At 59.4% G+C, this 14,724-nt stretch overlaps 5 protein-coding genes across 5 annotated transcripts; all 5 read right to left on the bottom strand.

Moving 5' to 3' along the window:
• Positions 1-2,077: 2,077 nt before the first annotated feature.
• Positions 2,078-3,304, bottom strand: LBRM_28_1120 (conserved hypothetical protein; the record flags this gene model as incomplete). Its single annotated transcript, XM_001566093.1, has 1 exon — positions 2,078-3,304. One exon carries the CDS (start codon positions 3,302-3,304, stop codon positions 2,078-2,080), a length of 1,227 nt encoding a protein of 408 aa, XP_001566143.1.
• A 1,879-nt stretch (positions 3,305-5,183) lies between these two features.
• On the bottom strand, positions 5,184-7,886 carry LBRM_28_1110 (hypothetical protein, unknown function; the record flags this gene model as incomplete). Its single annotated transcript, XM_001566092.1, has 1 exon — positions 5,184-7,886. One exon carries the CDS (start codon positions 7,884-7,886, stop codon positions 5,184-5,186), a length of 2,703 nt encoding a protein of 900 aa, XP_001566142.1.
• Positions 7,887-8,868: 982 nt separating this feature from the next.
• LBRM_28_1100 (putative ribosomal protein S20) lies at positions 8,869-9,219 on the bottom strand (the record flags this gene model as incomplete). Its single annotated transcript, XM_001566091.1, has 1 exon — positions 8,869-9,219. One exon carries the CDS (start codon positions 9,217-9,219, stop codon positions 8,869-8,871), a length of 351 nt encoding a protein of 116 aa, XP_001566141.1.
• Positions 9,220-10,252: 1,033 nt separating this feature from the next.
• Positions 10,253-12,136, bottom strand: LBRM_28_1090 (conserved hypothetical protein; the record flags this gene model as incomplete). The annotated part of the gene is made up of 1 exon (XM_001566090.1): positions 10,253-12,136. The coding sequence occupies one exon, from the start codon at positions 12,134-12,136 to the stop codon at positions 10,253-10,255; it is 1,884 nt and encodes a 627-aa protein (XP_001566140.1).
• A 1,320-nt stretch (positions 12,137-13,456) lies between these two features.
• Positions 13,457-13,807, bottom strand: LBRM_28_1080 (putative ribosomal protein S20; the record flags this gene model as incomplete). The annotated part of the gene is made up of 1 exon (XM_001566089.1): positions 13,457-13,807. The coding sequence occupies one exon, from the start codon at positions 13,805-13,807 to the stop codon at positions 13,457-13,459; it is 351 nt and encodes a 116-aa protein (XP_001566139.1).
• Between the last annotated feature and the right edge of the window lie 917 nt (positions 13,808-14,724).

Here is a 14,724-nt window from a genome sequence, read left to right as displayed (position 1 = left end):
GTGATCATCACCGTCTCAGGGGGTTGGTGATGCCCACGATTGATCGCGACACACACTGACTCATGGCAACGCTCCAGTGCCCACCGCTTGGCCGCGTGCACAGCCTGAAGTGCTCGCTGCTTTTTGGCCCGAGTGCCGACTTGTGAAAGCGCACTCAGAATCTGCACTGCGTCGTAATGGGGCGCCACAGTCGACTCGAGGCATGTACTTCGTCTTTCGTAGTTGTTATCGCCACGCCAAGCAGAACGGAGACGGCACACCGCGGAATCGCGTGGTTTTTGCAAGCACGCATCGCAGTACGCTTCTATGGACAGGCGGCGGCGCCATTTTACCTCTGGAGCGCCGAAAAACACGTACGCCGTGCACACCTTCTGGGAGGACCTTCTCTGGGATGCGGTCGCTAAGGAGGCACGGCTCGACCTTCCCTATCGCCACCGCCTGCGCAACGTCGCCACTCGCAGGTGACACTTTTTTACCATCCCCAACGACCGGAGGCCTTCAAAGGGAGAGGCGTGGAAGTACCCCTGCACTCCATGCAGGAGGTCCTGCGTCTCGGGCCGACTCGTGCTCATCGCCTCAACAACGTCCCAGTCCAGCGGGGCAGTGCACTTGAAGTGAAAGTGGGCCATTGAGGAGGAAGGGGCGCAGCCCGCACACCACGTACACCCTGAACGCGACGCATCTCGTCGAGTACCGCAGTGAGCGCCACGCCGAGGTCCTTTGCCAGTGAGACATTCAGGCCGAACTTGCTTGGGCGTAGAGGGTGGCGGTGGCGCTGACACTGACAAGTGCCGCTTTGTCTTCCGTCATGTGTTGGAGACTATAGCCTACGTATATGGCGAGTGCGTCGGCTTACTGGGGTCCCGGCAGGATAATGAGGTTTTCTTCCAGGATGCCACGAGTCGACATACACCGTAGGGCTTCTCTTCCGCAGCGGCGTACGCGCCGCATCACAGACCGTCGTAGGACGCGCCAACACTCGACGACCATGAGTAAAAGAGGTTTGACGTCACGTCAGAGACGTCTCTCAACGCCACTCTCCAGACGAAAGGACGAAGGGGGGGGAGGGGTGAAAAAAATGCACAACGTACAAAGAAATGAAAAGAAGGAGAGAGCAATGACAGCCTACCACGAAGGCGGGTCGCAACGTGACGGTAAAGGCAGCGGCGAAACGCAAGAAATGAAAAATCAAGCAAAGAAGCGTGACTCTTTACTAGTTACATTACGCCCTACAGAAGTAGTGACATAGCGAAGACTCGCTGCATGGCGTGTGGCGCTCGCAAAGGAGAAGGTGCCAACATGCTTGAACAGAAACAAACCAACAGTAATCGCTTGTCGGATAAAATTGGGCTACAAGAAAGGTGCAAAGAGGGATGCCCAACGAGGTAAAACAAGACGACGATGACGACGAACGCAAACAACGGCACATCCGAGTCGAGGAGCACTTGGCGAGGGGGAAGCGAGGAGGGGGGGTGGGGGAGACTACAAACGCGTGGTAAAACAACACAACTGAAGCAGAAAAAGAAAAGAAATTAAGCAAACGGGAAAGTGCAGGCATGACGAAGGGGGGGGGGGGGGGCGAGAAGATGTCGCAGGTAAGTGACACGCTTTTCGTGGGTCCGAATGTCACAGAGAAAGAGGCACACACTTTTGCATCACCGACGTCACCTCCTTTGGTCAAGGTGGTAACGACAACGGCCGCCACACCCAAGGCCCATGGCCGCCACAGGAGAACCCACCCAAGCAGAGGTGTGCCGGGGGGGGGGGGGGGAGGGGGGGAAGCACACACCATCCTCTGAAAAAAAAAGGAAAACAAGGCGTGTGGGCGCCAGCGACGGGTAAAGGGGCAGCTAAAAACAGACGAGAAAGAGCGACGTGGCGCAGTGGCGCTGATGACTAGGCGTGGAAAGTTGATCAAATCCGGAGGAAAAATCGGAAGCTCCAGCACAGGCCCCCAAACGGCGAGAGCAGCGGCGCGCAGAGTTGAGTGCTTCGTGCGGTCCCTTTCCTCTGACCCTATTTGAACAGGTCGCTCGTCAAACGGTGGAAACAACCGCCATAGAGCTGCCCGTTGAAGCTACACGCAGACACTCCACACGCTAATTCGGCTGCCGTTGGCCTGTACGAACGGGTGAGTTCTCGTCGTTCGCACCACTGACGACGGAACGCACAGTGCACGTAAGGCGATCGCCTCGCCGTCCGCTTTCCGGTATTGCTGCTGCTCCTCCACGTAGTCTAGCAGCTCGGCGATGCATTCAGACGTTAGAGATCCGCTAAGCTGCAGTTCCTCGAGAGCACCAAACGATCGGCTTCGGTGAGACGACAGGCCAATAACGCCGCATGCCTCTGCAAGCTTCGATGACGCCACCGCATCCTGCTGCCGCGCGAGCTCTAAGAGCGCGCCAACATGGGCGGGAGTGAGTGAGCAGTGTTCAAACCGCAGCCGTCGCACTGTGGCTAGCGGCAGCGGGATCGACTGACCCAGGTCATGCGGCACAACGTAGCACCGCGTGAAGTGTAGTGTGGTGAGCTGAGCAGCGCGTGCGGCAACAAGATGTTTCAGGAAAGCTAGCACTTGTGACACAGTCGCGGTGCAACTCGAGTACGCCTCCGTCGTGGGAGACACAAGCAGGTCAAGAGATGGATCGCTCGGCGCTCGCTGCACGGACGCGGCAATGGTGGAAGGAGCGTAATCGCTGTCTTCGCCCACTCTTACTCGTCGCAGATCCAAGTCTGCACAGTGCAGCGCACAAAAGGGCAGTCGACTGCCTTCGCAGTCCTCCAGAAGAATGTCTTCCAATGTCCGCAGTGCCTGTGGCGTCCGGCACGGTAGCAATGGACCCAAAATATGGATGTCGAGCGGGACTGCGGGCGGGGTGGAGATGGTCGCCGGCTGCTTCGATGCCAAGTCTGCTTTGGCAGGCGTTGCCTCCGTGTCAACAGTAGGAATTAACATCGTACTGCTCAGATCAGGCTCCACCTCCACACGGAGAGGGAGGTATGGTGCACACGCGGCGAGGGCCGCGGAAATTTGCTCCAGCGTTCGGAGAGGCTGCCGACTTGCCTCCAACGCGTTCAACGCCGTCGCCACCGCGTACAGACCGCTTGCATCCTCGCCCTCCCTTGCGATCGGGCTTGAGTCGGCGTTGCTGTGCTCGTCTGTGGACGGCTCCATCAGGCCCAACTGCAAGACACGACTGTCATTGGTTCGCCCTGAGAGGTTCACACTTGGCCCAGGGTGACGACATCCAGAGGAGTAGCCCGGCATCCCTGACACACGAGTGCAAGTGCCGTCGGCTGCCATGCGCATCAGGACACCTCGCCGCATGACAAGTTGTCCTCCCTCCCCCTCACCCCAGTCGCGTGGGCGTTGAGTGAAGGACAGGGAAGACGGGGACGTACTCGAGTCCGCCACAGAGATCTCATCAAGAGAATCTGAGGGTGGCATGTTGGCACCCTCTCTTACCACATACACGTGCTCCGTCAGCGGAGTGGACGGAGAGGTTCTGCCGCCAAAGCCTACCTCGCTAGACCGCGAACGCGGTGGCAAATATTGCCGGTGTAGATGGCCTTGACCGCTGCCGTTATGCGGAGTTGCAACTGGTGGTGCATTCCCCCTATCCCTGTTGCGCCAGGGTCCGCGTGAGACACTCGAATCGGGGAGCGCGTCACCAGGAACGTTCATAACGGGGACGCTGTCGTCGACATCGACTACGACAAAACCAACGCTGGTCAGCCAAGAATCACGGATGCCAAAGCATCTGCAGCAGCCTCGGCACCACATCTGCAGGCACCGAAAGGGGCGGAGCAGCGCCGCCACCATTGGCGATTGACTTGCATGACTGCGCGAGGCGGTGGCTTCGCTCCGCGCGGAGAAAGAGAAACTGCTGAAGAAGGAGCATCGAGCGTCACTGCTCGTGCCGTCTGCCAGCGTGGGTGCAGGCGTGCCGTTTTCGTCGGTGGCGGCGAGAGCCCATGTCGTATTCAGCTGTCGCAACTGCCGCTGCGGAGACGAGGACGAGAGCTGCAGAAGCGATGGTAGCGGGTTTTCCCGGCTGCTCGAAAGCAGAGGACCGCATTCGACGTCACCCATCCAGATGAAGGGTAGGGGGGGGGGGGGGGGCGGCGGCGGCGGTGATGTCAGTGAGAACCCCAGGGAAACAGCACCGGTGAGAGGAGAAACACCGCTTCTGCACTCAGGGATGGGGACTGGAAGTCGATGCGGGGCTTACTTCACGAGCAGAGAGAGAGAAAAAAAAGGGGCCCTCTCTGTGTTTGTATTCGTGCGTGATGCGTAGCACGCCAATCATGGGCCCAGTCACTCCGCTGAAATGGATTCCAGCGCCCGCTTGGTTATGTATGCGGTGACGAGGAGAACGCCGTAAGAATGTCACCTCAATGAGGCGGCAGCTCTGCCGATGTTGGCGCGTTACTTCAGTGTGTGTGTGTGTCGAAGAGAGGTGGAGGAAAGTAAGAGGAGGCAGTGCAGCAAAACGCGAGCAGGTGGCGGGCAAGATAACACAACACGACGACAACGCTGGAAATAGATAGCGGAGGAGAGGTGCAAGACGTGATGGTGCTGTGGGGTGGGGAGGGGTGGAGCGACCAGAGTGGCCTCGATGACCTCTCCTTGAGACTCTTCCCCCACTGATTCCCCTTCTCCCTGGTCGCTCCCCCACGTTTCCATGTCACGGTTCACTTGCAGCGCTGCTTGTTGACACGTCCCTCAGGGTCCCTTCCTCCGAGTCTGAGTCCACCACAAGTCGGAGCGCAAGATCGCAATCATACAACAACAACAACAAAAACAACGAGCCGCAGGTGCAAGACAAGCGCAAAAAGGGAGGGGGGGGTAGCGGCAGCGCCATCCATCACACAGGCAGGCAGACACAGACGCGCAGCGGTGAAGCAGACCACGCCAGAAACGACACACAGCAGCGAGAGAGAGACGGAAAAGAGAAAGAGGCAGAGAGCAACCGGTCTCACGTGAAACGAAGATTTGCTGCTTTTCGTTCGTTAGAGGCAAGCGAGCTCTAAAAGGGTAGCAGCAGGAGAGCGGGGGTCAATCTTCCATGAAGGGCACCCCGTCTGTGCACACGCCGCCCGCACAGCAGGCACTCTGCTCCACATGTCCTCTCCATTCTTCACACCGTGCATCACCACTGCTTTCCAACCGCCTGTGGACCTCACGAACTCCCCCCATACCTCCGCACCATCTCTGCCAGCGCGGCCTCTTGCGTGTCAATGCGCACATTCAGCAGCTCCAGTTGTTGCTCCAAGGGTGGTGGCACTGGAGGGGTCGGCAGAACACTGGTCGGTATTGCGGCTGTCGGTGGCAGAGGCAGCGCCGGCGGAAGCAACACAGGGAGGAAGGCTTGATGGAGTGGAGGTGAAATCGCAACGCCCAGCGGCGATGGCGGCAAAGTGCTCCTTGGCGGAGATGGTGCCTGAAGTGGAGTGACAGTGGATAGCAGCGGAAGTGGGACACAGGGTACGGCGATTTCCACAGCCGGCACTGCCTCACCTGCGGCTGCGGTCTCCGTTCCAGCATCCCTCCTCACTTGCTCGCCTGTCGTCGGTGGTTCGAGATTTCCAGCTGGCGGCGTCTTGTCAGCCTCGGTGGACTGCGGCTCCTGTGGCAGCACACCGTTTTCACTCGCTACACCTCCCTCTGATGTCGGGGCCGGCGACTCCTCCTCTGGCACGACCGTCGCCGTAAAGGTAAGAGGGTGAGGCGGATGAAAAGCCGGCGTGTCCTCGCCGTCCAATGAAGCGACCTTGGAGGACAGCACCGGAATAGGGCCATTGTCGCTAATCACGTGCGCTGCCAGGGCTGCATACAGAGACGGCGTTACTGGCGAAAGTGGTGTGATGCCGGAAGGGGTCTCCGCCGCCGGTGGTACCTCGTAGGTGTCGCCAGAAGACGAAGGTGCGTCCACGGGAATGTCGGCGGTAATACCCTTCTCGACGGGCGCTGCCAAAGAGCTCTCGGGCGTCATTTCTGCCGTCTGTTTCTTTTCGAAGAGTTCAGCAGGAGCAAACACAACATGCACCGCGCCGCTCTTCTCGTTAACAGGTAGCTCTGCTGACTTGTATATCTCCGCCGCGTGATACACGGCGGTGGGGTTGACCACCGATGTCTTTTCAGCCAGCAGTGCTCTCTGTGGTGCCGCTAGCGATGGCATCATCTCCGAGTCTGGTTCAGTAGGTACGCTGAGTTCTTCGGACCTCATCGGCACCGACACGGTAGCCCCTTGGTTGTGTGTGTCCTGTCTGTCACCCCTCTGCGCGTCCTGCAACACCACCGCCATCTGCGCAGCTGCGCCGACGTCCACAAAAGGGTTGTGTAGCGGCGGTGGCAGCGGCTCGCTTTGCTGCGCCACTTCGATCCGCGGAGGCGGAACTGTCACTGCCGCTTCTTCGCTGATGAATGGCGGCTCGTCATCTCCGTCACTGGTGATCGAGACTGTTGTCACTGTGGTTGCCTCAAAAAGCGCCAGCGCGCCGCCGGTGATTGTCTCTGTTGTGTGCTGTGCGTTGGCCATCACCGCTGTGGTCTCGCTATGCCACGCATCAAGTGTTTCACGCAGCTCGGCCATCGTCATTTCGGCTGCTGCTGATTGACTGGCAGGCACGCGTTCGGGCGACGGTATGCGCTGGTGTTGCAGTAGCTCATTTGGTACGACGTCCAGCACGTGGCGCAGCATGGAGGAGATTGTAACAAACCGGCCGCTCAGCTGTTGGTAGTAGAGAGCCAACGCACTCTCGCGGCGCTCCATCAGAGCAATGCGATCCAGCCCACCACACAGCTGCGCCTCGAGTATCTTCGCTGCGTCACGCTCCCGCTGAAGCGCCTCTGATAGCGTATGCACTTTTGCCTTTGTTAGAGTCAGCGCCTCCGCCGTCCGCTCCGCCTGCAGTTTGTAGTAGGCACGCTGACTGAGAGCGTCCGCTGCGGTCATGATGTTTCTGTGCGACGAGGCCCCTTTCGTACTGGGACTCACGCTTTCCTCTGCTGCACGCCGCAGAGCCTGTTCGGTCTCCAACAGCTGGTGCATGGCGGCGCACTCAGCGGCCATGGCCTCATTCTCAATCTTCATCTCCCGCAGCGCAGCGCGGAAGTCGATAACCTCAGTCGCCATCAAGTCCCGCTCCCGCCCGAGATGCAAGGCAAGAGCCTGCAGCCCCTCCACATCCTTCGTCAGCGATTCGAGATTGTGGAGAAGAATGCTACGCTCCGTCTGGTACGCTGCAGGAACTCCACGCATGCGCGCTATAGCATCGTCGTCGGACTGAGGTGTCTTCACAGTTACGGCAGCTGCATCCGCGTGGCGAATGCGCTCTGCATGCAGCAGGGGGAGCTCAACACTCATGAGACGAGCTGCTGACGTCGTCCTCGACGTCTTTGCACGCTCGGCGTCGTGACGCGCACTGGAGTCACGATGCATACGCGCCATCGCGTCTTGTTGCTGCTTCATAACGCGTAGCTGTAACTCCAGACATGCAATCTGTTTCTTGAGATTCTGCACGAGCGACACCTCTACGGCTGTCTCACGCGACTGCGGCAAGGAAAGGAGAGAGTTCTGACGCCCTGCTACGGGACAGGAACTCACCGTTGTAGCCATTGTGGTGATGCCCTGGCTCTCCTGCCCCAACCACTTTCCCTGCTGACGTGAGCGCGGGTCGCGTGATGTAACTTTCTTTGCCACAAGAGGCTGTTTTCGTGTCGGCGAGCGCCTTTCAGCAGCAGCAGCAGCAGAGCCTCCATGAGCAGAAGCGGCAGTGGTGGTTGGTGCGACGTCGACGAACTTGCTCTGGAGGGTACCTTCTAAGAGACCTTTACCCGTCACTGCAAGTGCAGGCGGGACGCAGTCAACGCGTTGGTGCATGACCAATTGGGAGAGTCTTTACAAGAACAAGGCACAGCCTCTATGAAACGGTGGAGTAGGTGGGGGTCCGTTTAAAAGTGCTAGAGAGCCACAATGGTGGGTTCTCAGGGTGCCTAGCTGACTAGCACTCTCTATAAATGGGAGTAAGTATGGATGAATGTCTCAGCCGGCACTTCACCCCCAAGTGCAGGTATGGGTTTGAGCAGCTGCCTGTCTCTAATGGAGCCGAAAAGAGGTATGATAGAAGCAGTAAGCACTCGGCCGAGTCGCTTAGCTACTCTCTTCGACGATTCAAAGTCTTGCACACACGCAGCGACTCGCTCGTGCATCGAGACATGCGCAGTCATGTGATCAAAGCACAGCGGAGAGGGCAAAACGGGAGAGAGTAGTTCACCGCATCTAACAGAAGAAAACTTCAGCTGCCCGTCCGAGTAAGACCTGCTGGAATCGCATAACGACGAGGACCTCCTCAACTACCAGAGGCCCACAGAAACCCCCCCCCCAAAAAGGTGGTCTTCAACGACTCAGCGACTCACCTCGGAAAGTGGCGTTCGTAGCATAGAACGTCTTGCAACACCGTCAAAATCCAAATACAGCGATGTCGCCCGTGTCCAGTGCCATCAGCATCTGGCCACGCACACACACATTGTGCGCCACACAGTCGCACGTGGCGTTGCCCTCGGACCCCGCAACGCGTTGGTGTCGGTGTTATGCTTCGGTTCTGGAAACGAGTGAAAGTCGAGAGTCAAAAAGGAAAATTAGTCTTGGCACAGTGACAACGCCGGCGCACGGCAGTAACGCGCGCGGCGGCCTCGTGGCATCGTGCGGGCGGTGAGGACGGCGCACAGCGCAGCCCCGACCGCAGCACACACGCTCGCGCGGTGCGCCGACTCCGGTGGGGAGGGTGGGGGGTAGGCTAGTCAGCAGGGGAAATCGCGAGCGCGGTGCGCCGGTAAGCGGCAGCACCCGCCACGCACGCCGCTTACCGGTCCAGGATCGTGATCGACACGTCCACGCCGGACTCCATCGTGAAGCTCGTGATCTTCTTCACCTGCTCCGTCGGCGCGTGAAGGTCGATGATGCGCTTGTAGATCTTCAGCTCGAACGTGTCCCACGTGTTCGTACCGTTACCGCAAGGCGTCTTGCGGGTCGTGATCTTCAGCGTGCGCGTCGGCAGCCGCACGGGACCGTGGATCGTCACCTTCTCGTCGCGCGCGCGCATCAGCAGCTGCGACGTCACAGACTCCACAGCCTTCGCGTTGCGCGATGTGATCGTCAGACGCACCGTCTGGCCCTCCGCGGGCGTCGCCTGCGTCTTCTTCGGGTAGTCCATTTTCAACGTAATCAAAGTGCCGAGGAATCTGCGCGTGTTTGGCCGTAGGGCAGGGGAGGGAGGGGGAGCCCAGGCAATGGGCGGGTGTGGGGTGAGACAGCACGCAAGGCATGTCGAGAGAGGGCAAGGAGGTCGGGCAGCAGCAGCGGCAGTAGGGAGAGGGTGGGGAGAGAGAGAGACGTGGGGCGACGTGTGCAACAAGGCTCAGGCAGGATGCTCTTCCCCACAAAACGAGTGAGCAGATTTTGACACGCTCAGAGAGAGGGAGAGACAGACTCCCAGACGCACGGAAGACCTGGGGAGCCACCGGCATGCTGGCGCTGTCAGTGTCGCTTCTCAGATGATCATGTGCGTGGCTCTTGGGTCTGTGACAGTCCCTTTCACGCGGGTGGCATCTCATCTGTTGGTATCTGCCGATGCACCGCGCATTTTTTTTTTCTCAGCATCCGGTGTTTGTTTGGTTTGTCTTGTCTTTCGTTGCCGTGTGAGTGTGGTGGGGCCGCTGCTTTGGTGGGGAAAAATTTCCCTCGCACGTGTCGGCACGCTTGTTTGTTTTTTTTCTGCCCTTCAGAGAGCACGTTAGAGGTGCATGCATGCCTCCATGCGCCACTGTGATTGCGGAGGGCATAACGAATGAGCAGAATTCCTTCGCTTGCTGCCCATTATATATACCCCCATAGCCTCGCTCTTTTCCTCGTTGGCGCGCTCTCTCTCGGTAGCACGGCCGAGTGTCGTGGGGTCCCTTGCGAGGTTTCGTGCGTCGAAAGGTGACCGGTGGGCTAAGACGTCCTACTCCTTTTCTGCGCCGTATTGAGTAGCGTTTGTGGGGAGAGGGAGGGGGGGGGGCATGGAAGGAAGGAAACAGAGATGCATTCACGATTCCCGCTCATCTCACACCTCCGCAGAGATAGTAGTTAGCTGCTGTGGAAGCACTGAGAGGTGCAAAGCGCACGGTGATGCTCGCATCCCGCAGTTCCTCGCAACACCAGAGCAGCTGTTGTGCTCACGAGTCGTGGACTAGAAGAGGGAGATGTTAATGAAACTCGGGTGAAGTACGTGCCTCACGGGCTCTCTGTGAGTACATCCACGCTTCCGGTGCGGTGTGAGCACCGACGAGGCTCTGCCCGCCTCTCTCCCGTTCCATGCGCCGAAGCGCAGCTTGGTAGGCGGCCTCGACCATAGGATCTGCGTGACCTTTTATCTTTTCGAATGCCTCCAGCACCATCTCTAGCAGCGCCGGGGACAGGTCAAAGTCCTCCTCGTAGAGGCGCACAAGCTTGTCTTCGACGACGCGGCGACGCTCATGCTGCGTGATGTTCTCAAACCGAGCAAATCGCATGAGCACGCTGTGGTACTGCTTTTGGAGATATGCTGCCTCGATCAGTAGTCGCATCTTATCGTAGGTTTCGGGGATGTCGCGGTCCCGCATCTCACGGTTCAGCTCGGCAAAGTGCGTCCAGTCGCGCAGTCGCATGCAGGCCCGCAGCGCGGCAAGATAGAGTACCACAACACTCGCGTGCCCCTCTGCGAGGCTGGCGGTGCGCATCAGCCGACGCACTTCTACCCACGTTGTGGCAGCTTCGATTCGAGAGGCTAGCGCCTGAGCATACACGGGGGCTGATACAGGCCGGTGGTCACGCCGCATGATGTTCAGCATCTGAAAGGCCTCTTTCCACCGACCAGCGTTGACACACGCACGCAACGGTGCCTCGTAGCTCTGCTGATATAGTGGGAAGCCGTTGCGCTCAAGGGCTTGAAAGAGTGTGAGCGCCATCGACCACCCACGACCACCCCCACCAACTGCATCGATTCCCGATGATGAAAGCGACTGTCGGGCACGTTCCTGAGCTGAGACCTCTTCTGACGCCGACAGCGCCAGTCGCACGCTCCGCTCATCGGGAGGCACGCGCGTCGCTATGAGCTGCTCCATGAGCCACACCACCTGTGTGGGCTTCCGCGCTTGGTAGCAGGCACGAATGGCTGCATCGTACGCTTCGGGCGGGATGAGCGCCTGCTCAGCCTCCGCACCCCGGAGAATCGAAAGGCACAGATGCCATTGTCTGCCTAAGCAGGCGAGTTGGGTTGCCGTCTCCAGCAGTAACGGTGTCAGCTCGTTGCTCTTGCGAAACATACCTGCATCCTTGCGCAAGGCGACAAACTCCTCTAACGCGACCTGCCATGGAGAGGAGGCGGACGTGCCGTCAGCGTTCTGCGTAGTGGCATCTGCACGAGATTTGCCGCCGTAGCCGCCCCCTCGGGGACGATGCTGGCTCCAATGCGCGGCCTGGGGTGTTGCCTCCTCCCTCACCGTCTTGGAGGAGAGGCTACTCTGGGCAGACTCAGGCGTTGAGCTGTTTTGACTCCGGGTGACGGGTATTGGCGCTGCGCCGGCGGCTGCAGCGGCTCCCTCTTCCCCACTCGCAGGCCGCCGCCCGAGGGAGGCGCACAGCGCGGCTCGCAAGTACTCGGTTGTGAGGTCGTCGTTCACCACTGGGCAGTGCGACACATTCTTGGCGTGTTGTACGACATCTCGGTCACGCAGCACGCGAAATTGCCGGTGTGCCTCAGCAAAGTCACCGGCGTCTGCACAAGCAGCCATGAAGGCCACATGAGCAGTAAGGGGGCGCGGACGACCGATCTGACGGTAGAGATCGACGTACACTCGCTTTGCAGCCTGGAGCTGCCCACGCTGACCGCACTGGAACATGGCGCGGCAAAGGGCCGCGTCGTTCGGCATCACACCGTGCCGCACTGCATCCTCAAGAGCTGCAAGAGACGTTGCCCATTGACTGGCGTGCTTGTGCTGATCAAGAAATCGATGCAGCTTTGTTCGTCGCTCCGCCTCCTGTCGCTCAAGGCCGCGCTCATAGACAAACTTCGACTGGCGCAGCTGCGCGAGAGCCGTCTTCTTGTCCATCGCACTCGGCAGAGACTTGGGTGGAGGCTGCCACGGCGGCGGCACGTCTACTGACTGTGAGACCGTGGCGATTAGGGATAGAGGGGGGAAAAGAGGGCAGCGCTGTATCACCGGCTACTGGGGAAAGAAGGTGATGAAGCACCGTAGGCGGAGAGAGGCAGAGAGGCAGAGAGAACAGTCGAACGAAAGATCAAGTCTCGCGCTGAGTGCCGTAGCTGCTGATAGCGATTCCGTGAGCGCTGTGTCAAGGCATGTAAGTGTTTTCTTTCTGGGGTCTCTTCCTCTGTGCAAGAGCGCGGTGCTTTTCTTGTCTGTTTGCTTCGGTTTTGCCTAGCACACGCCCTCCGGCGCCCCTCCTATCATTTCCCTCCCCCTCTCTTCGTGGTACGTAATGCGCTTTTAACAGCTTACGGGGATAGACGTCGTAGAGGGCCGGTGCGGGGCAGACGTGAAGCAAATGACGCCACACACACACACACACACACCGACGCGCTTGATGCCAGTGGTGGTGATCGTCTCGCACTCCTGTAGGCCCTGGCCTCTGTACAACGCACAGACAGATAAGATAGAGGAAGGCCAGGGGTTGGCAGCAAGCGAACCGTCGAGCACTTTGAACTCGTTTTTAAAAAGTAGAAAAAAGGGACAGAGGAAGAATGACTTAGAGAGCCCGACCAGGTAGACCTCATTCCATCGACAGAGGTTGAAGCATTGTTGTATACTGCAGAACCCACGGCCGCAGTGGGGAGTACAGCGGTGCCAGGTCTGCGCATAGCAATGTGTGTGTGTGTGTGTGTGTGTCAACACCTGCAGGCGTACGAGTGAGCAACTCATAGAAGACATGCTGCGCAGTGCACATTCAGAAGCGGTGCTTCGCTGCCCCGCCCCACCAACACTAACAGACAGCAGCCTATAGGCTCAGTCCATGCGTGAGTCACGCATGGACTAAGCTTATAAGCCATCAGCATCTGGCCACGCACACACACATTGTGCGCCACACAGTCGCACGTGGCGTTGCCCTCGGACCCCGCAACGCGTTGGTGTCGGTGTTATGCTTCGGTTCTGGAAACGAGTGAAAGTCGAGAGTCAAAAAGGAAAATTAGTCTTGGCACAGTGACAACGCCGGCGCACGGCAGTAACGCGCGCGGCGGCCTCGTGGCATCGTGCGGGCGGTGAGGACGGCGCACAGCGCAGCCCCGACCGCAGCACACACGCTCGCGCGGTGCGCCGACTCCGGTGGGGAGGGTGGGGGGTAGGCTAGTCAGCAGGGGAAATCGCGAGCGCGGTGCGCCGGTAAGCAGCAGCACCCGCCACGCACGCCGCTTACCGGTCCAGGATCGTGATCGACACGTCCACGCCGGACTCCATCGTGAAGCTCGTGATCTTCTTCACCTGCTCCGTCGGCGCGTGAAGGTCGATGATGCGCTTGTAGATCTTCAGCTCGAACGTGTCCCACGTGTTCGTACCGTTACCGCAAGGCGTCTTGCGGGTCGTGATCTTCAGCGTGCGCGTCGGCAGCCGCACGGGACCGTGGATCGTCACCTTCTCGTCGCGCGCGCGCATCAGCAGCTGCGACGTCACAGACTCCACAGCCTTCGCGTTGCGCGATGTGATCGTCAGACGCACCGTCTGGCCCTCCGCGGGCGTCGCCTGCGTCTTCTTCGGGTAGTCCATTTTCAACGTAATCAAAGTGCCGAGGAATCTGCGCGTGTTTGGCCGTAGGGCAGGGGAGGGAGGGGGAGCCCAGGCAATGGGCGGGTGTGGGGTGAGACAGCACGCAAGGCATGTCGAGAGAGGGCAAGGAGGTCGGGCAGCAGCAGCAGCAGTAGGGAGAGGGTGGGGAGAGAGAGAGACGTGGGGCGGCATATGCGCGGGGTGGTCGGGGCGGCGGCAAGGGCGAGAAGGCGTCGCCCCGACCACCTCGTCGAAGGGAAGGTGGGGTAGGGGGTGGAGGAGGCGGAGAAGAGCAGGGGCCTCTGAGGCCCCCGAACGTGGCGCCCGAGAGAGACGACATGTGCAAATATCAGAAAGAGACATGTGAAAAATTCGCCCTGCTGCGAAGTCGCTGCGGGGGAAGACGAAGAGACGCGGGCATACTCGTCGGTGTACAGGACTAACGCGCGCATGCAGGCCGCCCATGCAAGCAAACCACAGGCGTACGAGAACACACACACACCTCGCTGATGCTAAGCGACCTCAACTCATCGCATCACCCCTCAGCGGATCTTCTTCCCCTGCCTTGTCAACGCCGCTGCCTCGCGACAAAGCGCCCCTGCTTCTTTGCACTACGCTGCTTCATGGGTTGACTGTACGCGGAGCTTCTGTATATGAAGAGAACAACACCTAGGAGTGCACAAGACGAGAACGACGTGGGATACACGAACCAGCGGGCTTCTACTGCCACGACGACCACCGCCACTACTCAACTCTAACCTCGTACTCTTCAGGGAGAAGTTGTACCTCGCGTGTGCACGAGACGGGAGGTTCGTGGGGCTGCGTCGCCGCCTCCATCGCGTCCTCGAGGCAGTGCGTGCTGTTTCACCTCCTTCAACAGTCGAGAAAAAGGCACTTTTCTGCAGTCTCCGTTGCCC

Source organism: Leishmania braziliensis, chromosome 28 (genome assembly GCF_000002845.2).
Source record: "Leishmania braziliensis MHOM/BR/75/M2904 complete genome, chromosome 28".
In the NCBI taxonomy this organism is placed as follows: Eukaryota; Euglenozoa; class Kinetoplastea; order Trypanosomatida; family Trypanosomatidae; genus Leishmania; species Leishmania braziliensis.
This window is presented reverse-complemented; position numbering and strand designations above follow the sequence as displayed.